The following is an 18,925-nucleotide window of genomic DNA, read 5'->3' on the forward strand; positions in this document are numbered from 1 at the left end:
TCTAAAATGCTTCTTGACCATGCATTTTTCAGAATGGTAAACTACAAGTTTAAAACATGTCAAAAGATTGTGATATCATATATTTAATATTTATGGTAGGTACAAGTGTTTATGTGCAATTGTCTTTAGAATCATCAGTGCAGAAAGACTTATACTTAGTATAAGTGAGAATGGAGCATTTTGGGCAAAAAAAATGCTCAGAAGAAAGCCTGACTTTTCAAGGTTTGGAAGAGTTGCTAGTTGAGAAAGTCTGTGCTGGATGAATCTATAGTTCAGAGACCATTGGAAAAACACACCTAATATGTGCTATATTTCCTTTTCTTGGTAACGTACGATGAAGCACTCATGTTGTCATACAGGGACAGATTTTTATACAAAGGAAAATAAAACAGGCCGTAGAGTAGGTTATTTCTACTTTCCTAATTCCCAAGATGTAGTTGTTTTTTCTTAGGCACAGAATCAAGTTAACATTGCCTGTGTATCCTTTCATGCTTCTAATATGCACACATCTCTAAGCTTTTTGCTAGCAATGCTTTATTTCTTTAACTATTTTCCACCACACACTCATGATCATGGTGAAGTGCAATAGCTTCTACATATTGTTTTTCTTCTATGCAATTATTTTGACTGCTTGTATTGCTTCATCGCAAGCAGGACCACGCATTAAGTGATACAAAGAAACTGCCTTTTGTGTTCTGCCATCTCGTTTGCTTTACTAGCGTTTTCAGAAACTTGAGAAACTGACATCTATGATGATTCTCTTATTCCCCTTTAGCTTTTCCCCCCAAAAACTGAGCAGAACTTTGCCTTGGTAGATAGAATTCTGCATGGAAAAAAAGACCCCCCTCTTTCAGATATAGATACACTTTCATTAAGGTATGAGGTTCAAATACGTTTTCCCTGTTTCTTAGCTGTTGTGCCATCTACAATGAGTCTTCTCTGCCTAAATTTTCAGATTAAAGCAGAGATGATGAAAGAACAGTTTCATTTTGGCAATATCTTCATTTTTGCATGCTAAACAATACTTTTAAGAAATCTCTCTCAAAGTCAACAAATAGTTGCATAAAACATTTGTGGCTTTATGATTTGACAAGCTTATGTCCCAAAGCCTGTACATACAAAAATGCATTTTCACACACAGACTCTTCATTGGATATATATAGTAATGTCCCTAGTTTTGGGTCTGTAGAAAATGCAATGATGAAGTGGTCCTTCCTTGTGTATGTCCTTTTTAGGACCCTTTAAAATGTTAACAAACTTCCCCAAAATACTTTATTTTGCTTTTATGGAGAAGTTTCCATCCTGCTTAAGCATGTCACTGACACTGATCCCTAAATTTTTTTTATGTAGGTCATGCTGAATAACATATACCCTGTTCTTGGGAGGAAGAAGCAGGTAGTACACAAAATCTCTCTAAAGGTCAATGATTTTGTCATTCAGCTACGGTATTTTTGTGTTGCAATAAAAACTGGTCAGTACTAGAGAGAATTCAGCCTCTAATTACTGTAGCAAATGGTCTCTTATTGCCACTCAATTTTGGGATGGCCACATTACCAGTAGACTTGAAGATACGGGAATACTGTAAACTATTTGAAGATAGATAGGGCTCTCAGCTTTGCAGTTAATATCAAAAGAAGACTACGTGACCTTTTCTTTCCCTAGAAATGTCAGTCTTGTATCTTTATTGCAATTTATGACAATGTATGAATGTCATCACCCAGAGTCTCCTTCTTTTGTGCTTGCCAGTAAATCTAGAAATAATAGTAACACTTTATTGAATTTTGAAAGATCGAAGAGCAGAGCTTGTGCTTTTTTTGTGACCAAACAAAAGCATTCTGTGCATGCTAAAAATGAATAACATTAACACTATGAATCTGAGGCTCCAACTCACCCTATTGGCTTTGTTTTGCCTGAGTCTAAAAATGCAGTAACTTGGGGTACTTTCCAATTGTGATGACAAATGTTTCCTTAAGCTGGATAAACAGCAGGTGAAAGCTGACTTGTTTATAAAACAAGCAGGAGAGGGAAGGTCAAGGTATTTACTAACCAAGGTTTGGTTTGATTTTTTCCCCTTTCTTTTCCACCATGAACTGCTGATGCAAATATGAAACTACCATGTGACAAAGTACCATTGATCTATAAGGAAAGGAGCAGCAGTAGGAAAATCCTCAGGTGCCTGGGTAGCTTAAAAAGAGCTGTTTGGTTTACAGTCTTTAGTCAAAGTTTGGATTGCCCTTTACATAACACCTGCTTACGGGACTTTTGCTCTTTATAAATAATACAGTTTGACATGTCCTCTTTCCTGTCTAATGATTACACTTCTAGAAAGGCCTTGCCCCAAAACATAGCAAAGCTAATGGTAAGAGAGAAGTCAGTACTTAAAATGAATGGGATTTGGTTTTCTTCCTGTACCTATCAAATAAATTATCACTAACTGCTGCCTTAGCTATAACTTGTTAGCAAGTTTTGTACAGCTGCCATGGCAGAGACAGCACCCCTGCAGAAGAGCTCCAGATGGCTGGCAAGGCAGGAAGCACTAAGCCTGTTCTGGATAACTTGTATTTGTCCAAGTAACCGAATGAGTATCGGGACAGTAGTAACAGTAAACTACACGCTGTAGCTGAAAGTTTCTTTGCCCAGTTCTGTTTTCTGATTTTTATCAAGTATTCTAGGACCAGAAGGAAAAAGATGTCTGTACTTCTACCTGAAGAAATCACAATACTGTATTTCTTTTTATAGTGTGTGAAGGGGGCGCTGTTTCAAAGGCTGCTCTGTCCTGTACGTTTGCCTCCTGACCATCTGCCTCTCAACTGTTAGCCTCAGTCAGCATAGCCCTCAAATAAAGATCCAGCCTGCATATATAGCACGGAGCGTGTGAGGCAGTGGCTAGTCAGCAGTCTTCTCACATGACATTCCAAGACCCAACAAATTTTGAAGCTGCTCCATAAATTGGTTGAGGCTAACGCCTTCTCTCCTTGCTTACAGCTTAAAAATTGGGGCAATTTTTAGTGACATCAAAGCTTTCCTCAGAATAGTTTACGCTGCATCATCTTAGACCCACTTTTACAGTAAGCCTCAAAACACGTAGGCAGGAGTATTATCCCAGTTTCACAACCGACTGGGAAGGGGGAGCCAAGAGAGGCAGAACGGGGTTATCTTATCTAAGGTCGCAGTGAGTTTGTGGAAAAGCTCAGTGTGGGCTCCTACTGCTCTTGTAAAACCCGCAGATAGCAGCCCTTTTGCTCTGTGGAACTGCTTTTCTGATTAACAGCAACTGTCAGCAGGCTTATCGCCCAGCATGCTTGTCCTGTGAGATGTATATGGCATGCCCTGGTGTCTTTTTTATCCAAGACCTGTCCTCTGGAGAAATGTTACAGAAGCATTCAATAGGAAATAAGGTTTAACCGAATATATTCAGGTATATCTCACTCTAAATCTTTTGCAGAGATCCCCTGTCTTTACTTTTTTTCAATCTCAACTTCATTTCTTAGGAATTGAGACAGAGACATAGATAATGGCATAAAATTGCACCTGGGAGCACAGAGACAGACATGCTGCAAACAACTTCAGTGGTAATATTTCCTTTGCAGCAAAATTAATAACAAGAGAATGCCTTTCCTCTGCACAATATTTAGTGAAGCACTTTGATTAGAAGCTGAAGAGGGTCAGCCAAGTTTTCAGTTGTTATTTACACTTCAACAACTGCTATTGCTTATTCTGAAAACTAAATGAAAACAAGAAACCAATTATTAATCTGATTCATTTTAAATAGACAAGAGAGGAAGAATTTAGCATGTGTGTCAGAGAGAGCTAGAGAGACAGAGAGAAAGAGCCTTCCATCAGTTTACAGTTACTCTTGTCTTTGCCAGCTGGAAAGAAGTGCTTGATAGCAGGCTCTTAGAGAATGCAACTGTGTTATGAATAGCCCGGTGATCTGTTCACAAGGATGAATTACATTTATTCAGTCTGACTGAGGATGTTTTCCATGTTTTAAAAATCTGTTTGCTGAAAGAGGCGTTAATCTCTAATATTTTGTCTTACTATCTCAGAAGTAGTAGGGTAATCTATGCCAAACATCCTTACAAAAAGAATGTGATTTAAATAACATAGTGACGTTCACTGTCTGCAAAGGAGATGGAAAAACACAGACCACTAAGATGTTTAATTCTGCTTGCCTTTTTGATTTTTCAGTTAGCTCCATTTAGACAGCTGCAAGGAAAAGCTGCACAGGAAACTTCCAAGTGTCTCTGGATGAATTCAATTACTTTGACCATCACAACTGTTTTCTCGTCACAAAGAGAAATGGAAGCGAGTAGTGGTACAGATGCCTTCTTGCTAGTGAAATCTAATGCTGTTAAGGACAAGGGAAAACATTGTAATTGCAGACTGCATCCTTTAAGTTTGACAATGAAAACATAAAATCCTTTTTCTGTCCAGAACAGAAAATCTATGTGGATATTTTCCCATATTTTCATTTAGTAGGTTTATATGAAATAAGTTGCGTTTGCCTAAGCTGCAAGGATGTTGGGACTCCGACCTGTCCCACCCTGCTGGGTCTTTCTCTTCCTAAATAAAGCGGCTCAGGACCGCAGCTTGTGACTACGCAGCACGAGCGGCCTCTGCCCCCTTCTGCTGTTTGAAACTTGGGCCCAGTTCATGGATGCTGCTGTGGCGAACTGGACAAGGACTTGACATCTGAGCTAGAAACTAAAATGGACCTTAGGTTACCATTTTCAGATGACAAAGAGAGCTAAGTATTGGAATAAATTATTTGGGGAGGCTATGGATTCTCATCAGTGACGTTTTAAAGAAATGAGTTAGACGAGGACCTGTCAGGAGTCATTTATGCAGACCCGATCCTGTCCTAGAGCAGAAAAATGGATTATGTGACCTCTCAGTGTCCTTTTGAGCCTTATTTCCTATGACTGTGCTTTGAATTTAGATATGTATTCAACATATACGTAATTTACAGCAGCCTTTGTATATACTTGGATTATTCAGTACTGAAGTATGCCTTAAACAGCAACTGATCAGTATGCAAGGACTTGTGTTCCAGTCCAGGCCCTGTATTTTCTTCAACTAATACATCCCCTTCTTTCTTCAGAGTATGTTTATATTACATCTTTCTACTTGTTCTCTTTATAACATAATGATGCACTCATATTTCCTCAGGCTTCCTGCCAAAATTATTTTTTCTGCTTAGCGCATCAGGTGCTTATAATTTCACTTCCACAGTAGCTCCTGCTACTTTTTATGAGAGGAAAAGTAGAAAATGCTCTGATTAGTGGGTGTGCATCCTAGCGGGCTGCTAAGGGAGAGAAAAATATCATTTGGAAATGGTTTTTCATCAGTTATACAGAACAGCTCATTTGGATTTTTTGTTTGTTTGTTTTTAGTGATAAACTCTTTCGCACCACTGAGTATACTTGCCCCTGCTAAACTTAAGACAGAACTATGTAGTACCCAAGTCTTTAGTATGCTGTTCTAGGAGTAGACACTGGGCATTGCGTGAGAATCAAGTCACTTCTTGTTGTGGTTGAGATGAGTAAGTATAGCAGAAGCTGGCTACAAGTGCATACATGCTTCAGTAGACAGCCCAGTAATTAAAAAACACTGGAACAGATCAGCTGCTGTGACCCTAATAGCTCTGTGAAATGGGATTTTGTTTGCATTCGATCTTTGTTGTTACACTAACTGCTTGCAAAGACACTGCCGTGATAGATGAGTTTACGTCACTTAAACTCAACCATGACAGAGGGCTTGACAACATTAGTATTAAACGGCATTAGAGTAAAGCCAACGTGGAACGTGAACAGCTCCTTCAGGAAGCTCATTAGAGCATAGTGAGACACCTAAGTCTCTCTTTATGTTAGTCTGCTCCTTGACACTTTTCTATTTTAGGAGCAATATTTGAGCATCAGCATTTGTAGACCAACTCAGGTTTATGCTGCTTTTTGAAATTCAGGTTCACAGACAAATGGATGAGCTTTAGGAGAATTAACAGGCTCTTCTACAGCAGAAAACTCTCTAATCAATACCTTGTTGGTATTGCTTAAAAACAACATTTTAGCATCGTGGTATACTCCAGGAAAGGCCTAAGACAAGAGAAAAGAAGCTGCTTAATTTCAAGTACACGTGGTTGGTGGTTATAGCTACTCGGGCAAAGCTCGCAGCCCCTTTTAGCAGAACCAGTTAGCAAATACCCCTCAAAGCAGGTGTTTGCCTCAGGCGCAGAGGGATCTCGACCCCGCGGTACATGCCGCTCGCTGCGGAGCGGAGCGGACGCGCTCCTCGAGGCGTCTCCCGCCAGGGTTGTCCCACCAACAGCGCCCCGAGACGCGCGCGACGGCCGCCCACGGGCCGAGAGGGGCCTGTCCCCAGGGACACCTACAAAGAGGTGTAACTTCCCAAACGTTGTCTTCCCCCTTTACCCGCAGTCACAAATACCCTCGCGCCCGCTTCCCTCCGGCTCCGGCTCAAGCCAGGCCGCCGCCGGCCCTTATCGGCCCTGCCACTCGCCCGGGCTGGGGCAGAGGCGGCGTCCAGGGGAAGGAAGCGGTTGTGCCAGGGAAGAGAGGGGAGAGGAAAAGGGGAAAAAAAAAGAAAAAGAAAACAACGAAAGTGGGTTTTGTGGCGAAGGCTTCTTGGTAGGGGGGCAGAAAAGGGCCCTGGAGGGGCTGCTGAGGGGACGGAGAGCGAGCCAGGCGGGGGGAAGGCGCCGAGGCCGGCGGCCAAGGCCCGGGGCGGGCCGGCGGCGGCGATAAGGCGGTTGCGGGCGGGGTAGGCGGCTCCCTCCTCCCTCCCTCCCTCCCTCCTTGCCGCCCGCCGCGGCGGCGGCCTGGCAGGCAGGCGCTGGGGGCAGCGCGACGCCCTGGCCCGCGGCGCGGCCCTCCGCCCTGCCCCGGCCGCCCGGCGCGCAGCCCGCGGGCAGGATGAGGCGGCGGCGGCGGGGCCGGGCAGCACGGCGGGGCGCGGCGGCGGCATGAGCGCGGGGGGCGGCCTGGGGCCGCTGCTGCTGGCGCTGCTGTGCGCCGGGCAGCCGCGGGGTAAGTGCGGGCCCCGGGCGGCGGCGGCGGCGGCGGCAGTCCGCACCCCCCTGCTCCACCCCCACCTCCCTTTCCCTGCGCGGCGGCGGCGCCCCGGCGGGCGGCAGCGGAGGGGGCGCCCTGCCCGGGGGGGCGGGCCGGGCCGGCGGCGGCGGCGGCGGCGGGAGGGTTGTTCCGTCTGTGCCCCCCTCCCCGGCTTGCCCCCATGCCCCCTTTGCGTCGCCCCCTTGACCCCGTTGGGTCGCCCGTGTGGCCGCCGGTGTTGTCCCCGGGCCCCCTTTGGGTTGCCCCCCGGAGGTTACCCCTGTGTCCTCTTTGGGCTGCCCCCGTGCCCCCCTTTGGGTTGCCCCCGTGTTCCCCTTCCCCTGAGGTTGCCGCCGTCTCTTCTTTGGGTTGCCCCCATGTCCTCTTTGGGCTGCCCCCGTGCCCCCCTCTTTGGGCTGCCCCTCTGCCCCCCTGAGGTTGCCCCTGTGCCCCCCTCTTTGGGTTGCCCCCCTGCCTCCCTGAGGTTGCCGCCGTCTCTTCTTTGGGTTGCCCCCATGTCCTCTTTGGGTTGCCCCTGTGCCCCCCTCTTTGGGTTGCCCCCGTGCCCCGCCTTTGGGTTGCCCCCGTGCCCCCCTCTTTGGGTTGCCCCCCTGCCTCCCTGAGGTTGCCGCCGTCTCTTCTTTGGGTTGCCCCCATGTCCTCTTTGGGTTGCCCCCGTGCCCCCCTCTTTGGGTTGCCCCCGTGCCCCGCCTTTGGGTTGCCCCCGTGCCCCCCTCTTTGGGTTGCCCCCCTGCCTCCCTGAGGTTGCTGCCGTCTCTTCCTTGGGTTGCCCCCATGTCCTCTTTGGGTTGCCCCTGTGCCCCCCTCTTTGGGTTGCCCCCCTGCCTCCCTGAGGTTGCCACTGTCTCTTCTTTGGGTTGCCCCCGTGCCCCCTCTTTGGGTTGCCCCCATGCCCCTCTGTGGTTGCCCCCGTGCCCCCTCTTTGGGTTGCCCCCATGCCCCTCTGTGGTTGCCCCCGTGTCCGTTGCCCCCATGTTCCCCTGAAGTTGTCCTCATGCCCCCTTTGGGTCGCCCCCTTGACCCTGACCCCTTTGGGTTGCCCATGTGGCCCCTGGTGTTGTCCCCATGCCCCCTTTGGGTTGCCCCCTCTTTGGGTTGCCCCCGTGTTCCTCTTTGGGTTGCCCCCATGCCCCCTCTTTGGGTTGCCCCCATGCCTCCCTGAGGTTGCCCCCGTGTCTTCTTGAGGTTGTGCCCCGTGTCCCCTTTGAGCTGCCCCCGTGTCCCCTTTGGGTTGCCCGCATACCCCCCTGAGGTGGCCCCCACGTCTCCTTTGGGTTGCCCAGTGCGCTTGGCTGGCGTGGGTTCGAGGGCCATGGTGGTGCTGGCCTGTTCCTGCGTGGGAACTGCCTGTCACTTCCTGAGGCGTTCAAGAGATCTGGTAGATAGGGCTGAAATCGTTGGGACGATTCTTTGTGCGGCTGCGAAAATTAGGGTGTTGTTACTAAGTGAAAATAAGTCACAAAACTTCATCTGTGGTAATAGGGGGAAATACACGTTTTTATCTCCTGTAGCAGCAATCTGGGACAGGCGCTCCCATTTCTTATCAGAGGATTGAAGTATCATGAGCTAGTTCTTGCTATGGCTGTTTTTAATTTAATTTTCTGGTCCATGTTGGCTACCACTTCCTGCCAGTAGGTTTTTATTTTCTCTTCTTCTCATTGTGGAGCACACAGAAAAAACGTTTGTAAATGCACAGAGAAGCCGTAGGAATCTATGACACTGCCTATGCGTCTTAAATAAACTCATAAATGCACTGGGAGTAAAAAAAAAAAAAAAACACTGTGCATCTGGAAAGGCTTTTTTTTTCTTGCAATTGAATAAATTTGTGTCTGTAAAAAAGCTACCTAGAGTCTTCAGCCGCCCTTTTCTTCAAGTCATGTTTACATGTTTCGAAACAGTGTACAGGCACATGAAGAAAACTCTGTAAGAGCTGTTATGTACACAACAAGATTTGTGTTTAATAAGAACCATACCGTCCTTATCAATCTTATGTGTCTAGGAAAAATAAAAAATTCCATTCTTGTTATGTCTAGCACCTTGAGACATAATCAGCTTGTGCAGGACTAAATAGTTATTTTAAAAAAATAGTAAAGGGGTGCTAAGCGTGCATGTGGTTTGTCTATATTCAAACTGTCCATTCTGAGGTTTATCATTTGGAAAGTTGTTGCTTGTATAAAGATAATGAGAAGATCTTATGAAAAACAGAGATAAAGTCACAAAATACGCAAAACGTACGAATACAAATAAGGGAATGAATTCATGTTTAATTCTGGTTTCATATGTATTTGTCACCCTACCAAATTATAATCAATTAGGTTGTGTGTCATATGCTGCTCTACAACTTCTAAGATAAATTCATTTTATAAATGGCTTTATTGCAAGCCATTTTCATCCTGGCATCATTCTCAATATCGTTTTTATGAATAGCATTTATGCTAACTGATTACATCTTGAGCGCACAAGATACAAGTAGATTGGTCAAGGAAAAGAAAATCGTGTAATCGTGTCCTTGTGTTAAAGCAGTTGTGAAGAGATCAGTTCCAGATGTCTGTGCTACTTGCCACATTCATGCTACTTGTCATCAAACAGAAGAAAGAAGTGTCTGTATTTGTAACTATGGATTTGTGGGGAATGGAAGAACCCATTGTCAAGGTAGGCTACCTCTTTGTACAATGGCAAGAAACTGTGCATTCCTAAAATGTCTTCTCTTGGCTGATATCACTGAGTTATTCAAAACAGAGTACGAACTTTGATCATTTTCTGACAGTATTTCCAAAACCTGGGATGTGTATGGATTGGTTTTCATTTCTTTTAATGGCTAGCCACGGGCTGTACTTTACTTGTACTTAATGTAAGTATTGTTTTGTACTTAGTTCTTTAAGTATTTTGTTCAATTTCTGTTGCATAATGAAAGCTTGTAAATTCTTTCTGTCTTAGAGAATATAAGACAGCGTATCGGAATGGCTTGTTTAATTTTTTTTTTCTAACTTGAACAATTTGTTCTTATATATGGTAGGGTTCACTATTATTCTTTTTAACCTATGCATTGTTGAACTGAGAGCTACACAGTAAAGTTAGGCAAGTTAGGTAGTTTGCTAGGTTAAGTCCCTGTCAGCTGAGCGAGCTGAGTAAGACGAGCACAAGCTCCAGCAAGTGCTACAGCCAGTGTACGCTGGAAGGAGGAGCAGGGGAGGGGAGCAGGCCCTTCCGATTTCAACAGCTTGTGGATCGGCTCAAGCTGTGTCATGAAACATCATTCACCGTCTCCTCCAGGGACAACAATCTCTATTGGTCTAAACACTCCAGCTTTCAAGCGGTGTTTAAGGCCCAAATAACTTAGAAAAACAAGCAGTAAAGGGAAATCTTGTCACTCAAAAATGAATAAGGAGGGGAGGGATTTTACTTTTTTCATCTCTCTCTGATGTGTTTTAAATATGTTGACAGACAAAGATGAATGCCAGATTGGAGCCACCAAGATCTGTGGGAATCATACCCTGTGTCATAACACACATGGAAGTTTTTACTGTGTTTGTCTTGATGGTTATCGTGCCTCTAACAACAACAAGACATTTATTCCCAATGATGGAACAAACTGTACAGGTAGATGTCACAAGAAATCTCGACAACCAGGAATCCAGAACTGCCTTTTCTACTGCACCAGTATTTTTCTGGATACTTTAGAATTTTCTTTCCCAAACTGTATCACAGCAGGTCCTGCTGTATGCTACAAACACTTGTTTGACATCTAGGTTCTAAGAGCTATGAATTAGTTCAATTTCTGATCCTTTGCCCTTATGAATTATTGCTACAAAGTCCCATTCAAGCAATAATCCTTGCAATAAAAAAAGCTAGATCTAAGAAAATAAGTTTATACTTCTTCTTTCCACTTGAGTGTCCTGTTTGTGTTTAGTGTGGATATTAGTTGGTTTCTTGTCACAGTAATTAAATGTTTGTAATTGATCATGATATTTGCAGAGGTAAGATTTTTTCTGGAATGGTTGTAGCAGGAAATAGATTGGAAACTATTTGTCAGGTGAAACAGAAATGAATTTTAAAAGACAGCTACAAATTTCTAGGAATCTCATCCTTCCAGATGGTTGAACACTGGCCAATGGTAAGCTCCTTGATTTCCCAGAAGAGCCCTCAGGAGCTACGCAGAACCATTCAGGGAATCCTTTGTGCATTTTAAGCTTAGGTCTTGCATTAACTAATAAGAAGAAGAAAAAGAAATCTGTTAAGAAATGCTTACATTTTGCTCTGAATTTCTAGATATAGATGAATGTGAGGAATCTGGGCTGTGTGGTCACAATGCAAGATGTGTGAATACTGAAGGCAGCTACAAGTGTTTCTGCGTCGATGGTTATAAATTAGAAAACGGAGAGCGTTCGTTCCATCCAGATGGAAATATGGTTTCATGCAAAGGTGAGGGCCTTTGGATGCTGTTCGTGTTGGCTAATAAAATCAGATCTGTCATAATATAGTGGTACTTGCTCTGACCTGTAGTTCTAAGTCGGCAGGGCAAAACTCCTCTGTGTGGACTTTACTTGCTGTATGATTATTCTTTTCTTCTCGCATTCAGTATGTTGCAATTTTGTCTGGATGGTAGAGTCAACACAGGATGTGATTGCTACAGGATCGCAACAGTGGTTTGAGTGTGCAGCATCAGAGAAGTGTAATATGCTGTGGAGATGATATAGTTAGTTTCTGAGCAGAGAGGAAATATGCCATAATCCACTTACATAAATAATCACAGTGCTTGAAGGGAAGGGAAGAAGGGATAAATAGCTGGTGAGAGAGGTCAAGTGAATAAACAGGCCTAGGGGATAAGAATAATAGTTTAGCCATTTTTTACTGTGCCACCTGCACAAATAAAATGCTCCGTTTATTTTGCCATAAAAAGACGTAAATCTGAATTTGAAGCGATTCCTCTTTTCCTCTCTCCTATTTCTCCAGTATAAGGTTTCACAGATGCAGAGTCCTAGCAGTGTAGCCTGTAGCTGTCATGGTGCCCAGTGGACCCAGGCACCCTAGGTGCAAGGAACTGCTTTGGTTAAACGCATCTCTCAGTGCCAGATCACTGCAAGAGCTGTTAGTAAAGCTCACGGTCTCCGCTTTGATCGGTTTTGCCAGCTAGGGTGCTCTGCTCCGGTTTGCCAGGGTTGCCAGTACCCTTCTTATCTTACTGACTGTCCCCCTACACCATACACTATGTATGGTACGAAGTGTGTCTGTACTGACTGTGCCACTTGTGGAGACTGACAAATGAGCCCTATCACCTCGCTGTATGGAGAGGAGCATAGCATTTCTGTGCAAGCTGGTTCAATGAGCTGAAGGAATTGAGGGGCAGACGGTTTGATTTCAGTTTCGCAGCAGTGCTTCCCCTTGCCTGCGCACAGGGAGATACAGCTGTGCATCGGGGCCTGAAATTTTCCTCTGCTGTGGAGGGAAAATTCAGACATTGCTGTAACGAAACCAGGCTATCAAAGGCACCATCACATTCCAGTACCACATCTTCGGTGTTGTGAAAGGTTCCAGCTGAATGTTGATAAAGATGTAGGCTCATTTGTTGGTTCGCTGTGGTTGCCAGACTGTGGCAAAAGCAAGTGTTCGGCCTCCCTCAAATTCACCCAGACAGACAGATTTTGTGATGCGACTGTCCACTCCAGCTCTTCTCAGAATGATCATGTGTTCTGTTTTTTGTGCTATGAAATCTTTGCTTTGAACCCAATTCTTTTCTCTTCGCAGAAATCAGATGTGGCTCCCCTCCTGAGATGAAGCACGGCTACATTGTAGGGAACTACAGCTTGGTACCAGGAAGTGTGGTTCATTATGAATGTAAAGAAGGATTTTACAGCGAAGAGGGGAAGTTTTCCTTTTGTACTTCAAATGAAACTTGGGAACCTGCTACTTTAAACTGTAAAGGTGAAAGGAGTTTCTATATTTTTAATTCTTTCTCAAATTCTTCATCAAGGAGGTTTACACATGGAGAAAAAAATGTATGGAGGAGGAGGATCAGGTTAGGGATCACTGAGATAAACTGGACACACAGAAGTCCTTGGGTCTTGATAGGATACACCCACGAGTGTGGAAGGAGCTGGCCAATGTCATTGCAAGGCCACTCTCAGTTATCTTTGAAAGGTCATGGAGATCAGGAGAGGTGCCGGAGGACTGGAAGAAAGCAAACGTCACTCCAGTCTTCAAAAAAGAGCAGGAAGAAGGAGCCAGGGAACTGCAGGCCCGTCAGCCTTACCTCCATGCCTGGAAAGGTGATGGAGCAGCTCATCCTGGACACCATTTCCAGGTACATGAAGGACAAGCAGGGGATCAGGAGTAGTCGGCATGGATCCCCAAAGGGGAAACGCCGCTTAACCAACCTGGAATCTTTTATGCTGGGGTGGCTGGCTGGAGAGACGAGTGGAGAGCAGTGGCCGTTGTCTCCCTTGACCTCGGGAAGGCTTTGGACGCTGTCCCCCGTCACATCGTCCCAGAGAAGCCGAGGAAGTGTGGGTGAGATGAGCAGCCAGTGAGGTGGACTGAAAAGTGGCTGAAGAGCAGAGCTCAGAGGGTTGTGATGAGCGGCGCAGAGTCTAGTTGGAGGCGTGTCGCTAGCGGTGTCCCCCAGGGGTCAGTACTGGGTGCAGTGCTGTTCAACGTATTCCTCAGTGACCTGGATGCAGGGACAGAGCGCCTCCTCAGCAAGCTTGCTGATCATACAGAGCTGGAGGAGTGTCTGATGCAGCAGAGGGCTGTGCTGCCGTTCAGAGGGCCCTGGACAGGCTGGAGAGAGGGCCAGAGAGGAGCCTCGCAAAGTTCAACCACAGGAAGTGCAGAACCCTGCACCTGGGGAGGAATAACCCCCAGGCACCAGGACGGGCTGGGGGCCGAGCCGCTGGAAAGCGGCTCCACGGAGAACCTGAGAGTCCTGGTGGACGCCAAGCGGACCATGAGGCAGGAATGTGCCCTTGTGGCCAGGAGGGCCAAGGGTAGCCTGGGCTGCCTTAGGCAGAGCATTGCCAGCAGGCGGAGGAAAGTGATCCTGCCCCTCTGCTCAGCCCTGCTGAGGCCTCCCCTGGAGTACTGTGCCACGTGCTGGGCTCCCCAGGATGACAGAGATGTGGCGCTCCTGGGGTAAATGCAGCGAAGGAGCCAGTGCGATGATGAAGGGATTAGAGCATCTCTCCTCTGAGGAAAGGCGGAGAGAGCTGGGCCTGTTCCGCCTGGAGAAGAGAAGACTAAGGAGGGATCTGATCAACGCGTATAAATATCTGAAGGGACGGTGTAAAGAGGTTGGGTCTAGACTCTTTTCAGTGTGGCAGGACGAGAGACAAAGGGCACAAATTGAAACAGGGGAAATTCTATCTGAAACTAAGGAAAAACTTTTTTCCTGTGAGGGTGACTGAGCGCTGCAGCAGGTTGCCCAGAGGGGTTGTGGAGTTTCCATTGTTGGAGATAGTCAAAAGCCGTCTGCAAAAGGTCCTGGGCAAAAGGTGACATTGCTTGAGCAGGGGGGTTTGACTAGGTGATCTTTAAAGGTGCCTTCTAACCGAGCTGTACTGTGATTCTCTGAAGTGTTTTTGTGAAAGAAAGTAGTCTGGTTCCTCCATCCAAAAGCTCATTCTAAAGGTTCTGGCTCTTAGAGAAAAAAAAAAAAAAAACAAAGAAAAGAAAAAAAGAAAAAGACAGATTATTTGATATATAAACATTTTGTTGATACTTCTGATTTGAAGCTGCTTCAGAATAACATGCCCTTCACTACATGAACAATGAATTACTATTTTCTGTCAAGATTATCTTTGCAAAACTCTTAGAGGGAAAAGGCTTATTTTCTAGGAAATATATAATAAAGTTATGCCACCTCTTGTTACTCTAATGTCAGTTTAGATGCTTGTCCTTTCATTTCTGCAGAAAGAGCAATGTGTTCTTGGGTCTGTGAGCTGAGGCTTAGAAAACGTTAAGATTTCGGAAGTATTTCTTAGGATATAATGAAATACATGACCTTACAGGGAAAGACTCAGTTTTCTGGAGCATATGAAGTTTTTTCCTAGAGTTGTCTGCAGTTACAAAAGCTAGGTAGCTTTCCTGACTTTAAGAGCACCTGCACATGATCAAGCACTTTCAGAAGATCTCTGAATGCTTCTCATGAGCTTCATTAAAACTTCCACTTGCTTTGGTGTTGTGCTCACCCATTCTGCTGAACTATTACTGCAGTATTTTCTGTTCCTGTGAGTAGTTAGAAAGTCTGTGTGTTAGTTAAATGACAAAAAGTGCTAGGTGACATAAACCACTATGTGTTTAACAACACTGTATGGAAGAAGAGGATTGCAGTCCTGAAAATAATGTGTTAATGCAGAGACTCTTTCCCTCAAAATACATACAATCTTCTATTTCTAATTCTTTCCTGTTTTTTTTTTTTTGACAGTGGATAGATGTTTGTGTGTGTATATAAAAATAAGAATAAGGATGCTAAAGCAGTGTTACTGGAAAAAGTGAAGTATTCAACATTCCCTGAAAATTCTTAAGAAGGAAAGGACCAGACAATTTACTATGAAATTACTGGCGGTAGTTATATATAAATTTAAAATGCAATGGCATGGAAGATAAGGCGATTACAAAAACACTTTTCTCCCCAAAATAAATAAAATAAAGCAAAAATGAATTTGAAAACAAAAAGAAAGCGCTCAAAGCCTCAAAACGTCCACTAATGAAAGCATGTGGACAACAGCCCTTGTGAATTGTCAGTACATTTTTTTAGTAATATTTTTAATGACGTTTTGACACATGATTTTTTAATTTCCACAGTCCAACAGTAGGTCAGATTGGAGTTTTGAGCAGATCTCCAGTGATTAACTGGAATAAAAAGACTCAAACCCTAAAAAACAGCTCATGAGGTTGAAATGGCAAACTATTTCCTCTTTATATTGCAAGTTTCTTTTCCTGGATTTCAGTGAAGACTTCTTCTCTTTTTGTAAAACCAGCAAGTCCGAGTAGCCTTCTCTTCCGTAAGGAAGCCTTACAAAAATTCTTTTAAAGTCTCACAATTTCCTTGGTGATTCTTTTTATTCTAGCTAATCTAAGAATTTCTCCTGGCCAAGTGTAATTCTTTCTTGTTCAGGAAAATCAAGAATGTTCCAAATCAGAATTTGTGTCACTTCCTGTGATAATTTATACATTTATTTTATTCATGATGAAACTGACAGATCAAATTAGATCAAATTTGGTAGGATATTTGGCCTGACATCAAGATATTGTAAATGGAACAGGTCCGTTTTTTTCTAATTTAAGTATATGAGTGTGGATGTAATATACTTTCAAAGAATACAGTTTTCTTTGACTGTTAATGAGCAGAATTGTCTTGAGCTGAAATCTCAGGTAGTTCGTTCTCTGGAAAGATGTCATGTGTGTGCAGAGTTGTAGTTAAACTGTTGAATGTGGATTTTTTATCATGCTGTTATGAAAGCAGGTAGGTAGATGCTCACTCGAAAAAAATGTACATCCTGTCAAAAACAAACTACTTGTTTATGCTACTACACTTATTTTGCAAATTCTGATTTAGCCTGGAGGCTTTTTGTATATAAAACAACTTAGATATTACAGCGTGTTTTGAACAGCGGGTAGAGTCTTGTTTTAAGAGGAAGGGTTTTTTGTTGCATGTTGCAACATTTTTTATGGTTTTGCATTTATCTGGTCCTTGTGAGGTGGGTGTTTTTTCTTTTTTTTTCTTTTTTTTTTTTTTTTTTTTTGCTTTCCTAAAGTTAGTTTTTGCTTATCTGTCTGCCTTGGTCTGACCCTTCCTCTCCCCCAATGCTTTAGAACCAACTGGCCAACTTTAATCATGTTTTTAAAAGAAGGAGAATCTTAATTAAAAACTAGGACATTTCAGGTATTTTAACAGCTAGACTGAGGACAAAGACATAAATTTAGTATACCATAGTGAAGAAAAGGCAGGCAGAACTTACTGTATTTGGAAGGATCTGACCATAGTTCTGAACTAGCCAGAGCGCTGTTGTCAGTCTCGCAGTGGGAGTGTCATAGAGGATATGGAGGCGAATTCAGTTACCGCAGGAGATGGTTAGTCGATAATGGTAAAAGAAATAGTTTCATTGGAGTGCAGCCTTCCTCACTTTTTTTACTTAAATAACAATTTATTTTCTTCTTTTTTCCCCTGTGTAGGTGTGGATTGTGGAGTTCCACCTTCTATCGTAAATGCACATCCACCATCCTTAAGTGGAACCACATATGGAAGTGAAGTTACTTACAATTGTGTTCATGGTTACTTTATTGCAAGTGGCAATCAAACTGCAGTTTGCAATGCCAAAGGAGAGTGGGATGGTACTGATTTGGTGTGCAAAGGTAAATCCAGTCTGCCTTCAGATTTATTTGGCATAGGTACTGTTTCGGACATCATTATAAATAATGGTTATGCAGTCATAAGCTGGCGACATCCTGTTTGGGCACTCAGTTTATACCATCTTCTGGCATAGGAAGTCACAAAGCAAAAGCCATATATTAAATAGTTTTTTATCTGTGTTGCTAATGCAGTTGCAACAGATTCTTAAATGTTAACAGATTCTAAAGATAAAAGGCTACATCTTCAGCATTTTTGGCATGTTTGGCATTAGGATTTCCGTGAGATGGAAATCCAGCCTAAATCACTGCTTTCTTCTAGCCCAACACCTACTCTGTGGCTTAAGCCACTACTTAGAAATGGAACCTGAAAAGATGTCTGAAAAGAAAGGTTGTCATTATAGTGGATGTTCCACATTGCAAAGTATATGATTACCTTTTGCTTTAAAGGTAATAATGTAAATTATAAGGTTATGATTCTACGTGTTTTATTTTTTAATTCTATATTTCACTTTTTTTTCTGAATGGAGTCTCAGAATCATTTACGATCATTCATTGAACAATTTAAAAAAACACTTGTTTTCTGCATGTAAGCTTTGGTGAAGGTAAGATGTGAATTTTTACGTTGTTTAAGTCCTATAAGCGAAGCAATGCAGAAGCCTTGACTGGAGTGTGAGATTCACTGTGGATTTGAGAGAGAATTTTAACCCAAAATATCCTTCAATGGATTAGATCTTCTCTCTTAATTCTTTTAGTTCCCTAATTTTATTGTGAAGCCTTGAAAACAACGAAGTAAATGGATCAGTTTCAAAGTACGTTACCCCAGTTTTCTGGTTATTTCTAGAGAGACCTGAATAACCAGTCAGATTCCCCTCAGAAGTGCTCTTTCCCCTTGTCTGAAGCAAGCTCCTCCTTTTTTCAAGGCGTGAATTAAACCTACCCGCAGTCGAACACAACGCTCTTGATGCTGTTCTTCCATGTCACTCCTTGGAGCATGCATCATTTTTTAGATGTTTCTGTGCATGAAAGTAGTGTATGAACTGGAGTGCAAAATCCCTCCCCTGTTATCCAGAACAGAGTAATTTTCTATCCCATTATCTTCACTCTCATTCACGCTTTTTTTGGGTGGGCTCCTTCATGGGTTGCAGGGAGGAGAAACTGCCTGCATCTCACCATCTGAAGATTCCCTAGATGTAAGGGAATCGCTTGCTCTCCAGAAAGTTGATTGAAAGTTTCTACAGAGCCTGTTTCAGTTCCTGTGAGGGAGATGGTGGCTGGCCTCAGTGCCTTGAGGATGACTGAACTTTCGTAGGTCAGCCGTAAGATTGTGCTAAATTACGTCTTCTGGGGAGATGCTCTGACCTCTATTGTTGCTAAGTAAAAAAAATTAAAAAAAAAAAATCATGTGGGAGACGAAAGTGTCGGGGAAGGTAAAGCCATCTATTAAAATTTGCTTGGAGATCTTTGTTCTCCAGTTCTAAGCAGGACTC

General features: G+C 43.8%; 1 protein-coding gene across 3 annotated transcripts in view; it reads left to right on the top strand.

Annotated features, from left to right (window-relative positions):
* Positions 1–6,940: 6,940 nt before the first annotated feature.
* Positions 6,941–18,925, top strand: part of SUSD1 (sushi domain containing 1) — a 50,784-nt gene continuing 38,799 nt past the window's right edge. For 2 of the 3 annotated variants that reach the window (XR_011137835.1, XM_068927816.1), the window contains exons 1-6: positions 6,958–7,046; positions 9,612–9,743; positions 10,536–10,691; positions 11,361–11,513; positions 12,837–13,013; positions 17,262–17,441. Coding sequence is in view for 2 of the 3 variants with exons in the window: in XM_068927816.1 (XP_068783917.1) it covers positions 6,983–7,046; positions 9,612–9,743; positions 10,536–10,691; positions 11,361–11,513; positions 12,837–13,013; positions 17,262–17,441 (862 nt within the window). In the remaining variant the exon portion in view is untranslated. Of the gene's footprint in view, positions 7,047–9,611; positions 9,744–10,535; positions 10,692–11,360; positions 11,514–12,836; positions 13,014–17,261; positions 17,442–18,925 lie in introns of all 3 variants that reach the window. The other variant, XM_068927817.1, reaches the window with a different exon arrangement.

Source organism: Struthio camelus, chromosome Z (assembly GCF_040807025.1).
Source record: "Struthio camelus isolate bStrCam1 chromosome Z, bStrCam1.hap1, whole genome shotgun sequence".
NCBI lineage: Eukaryota > Metazoa > Chordata > Aves > Struthioniformes > Struthionidae > Struthio > Struthio camelus.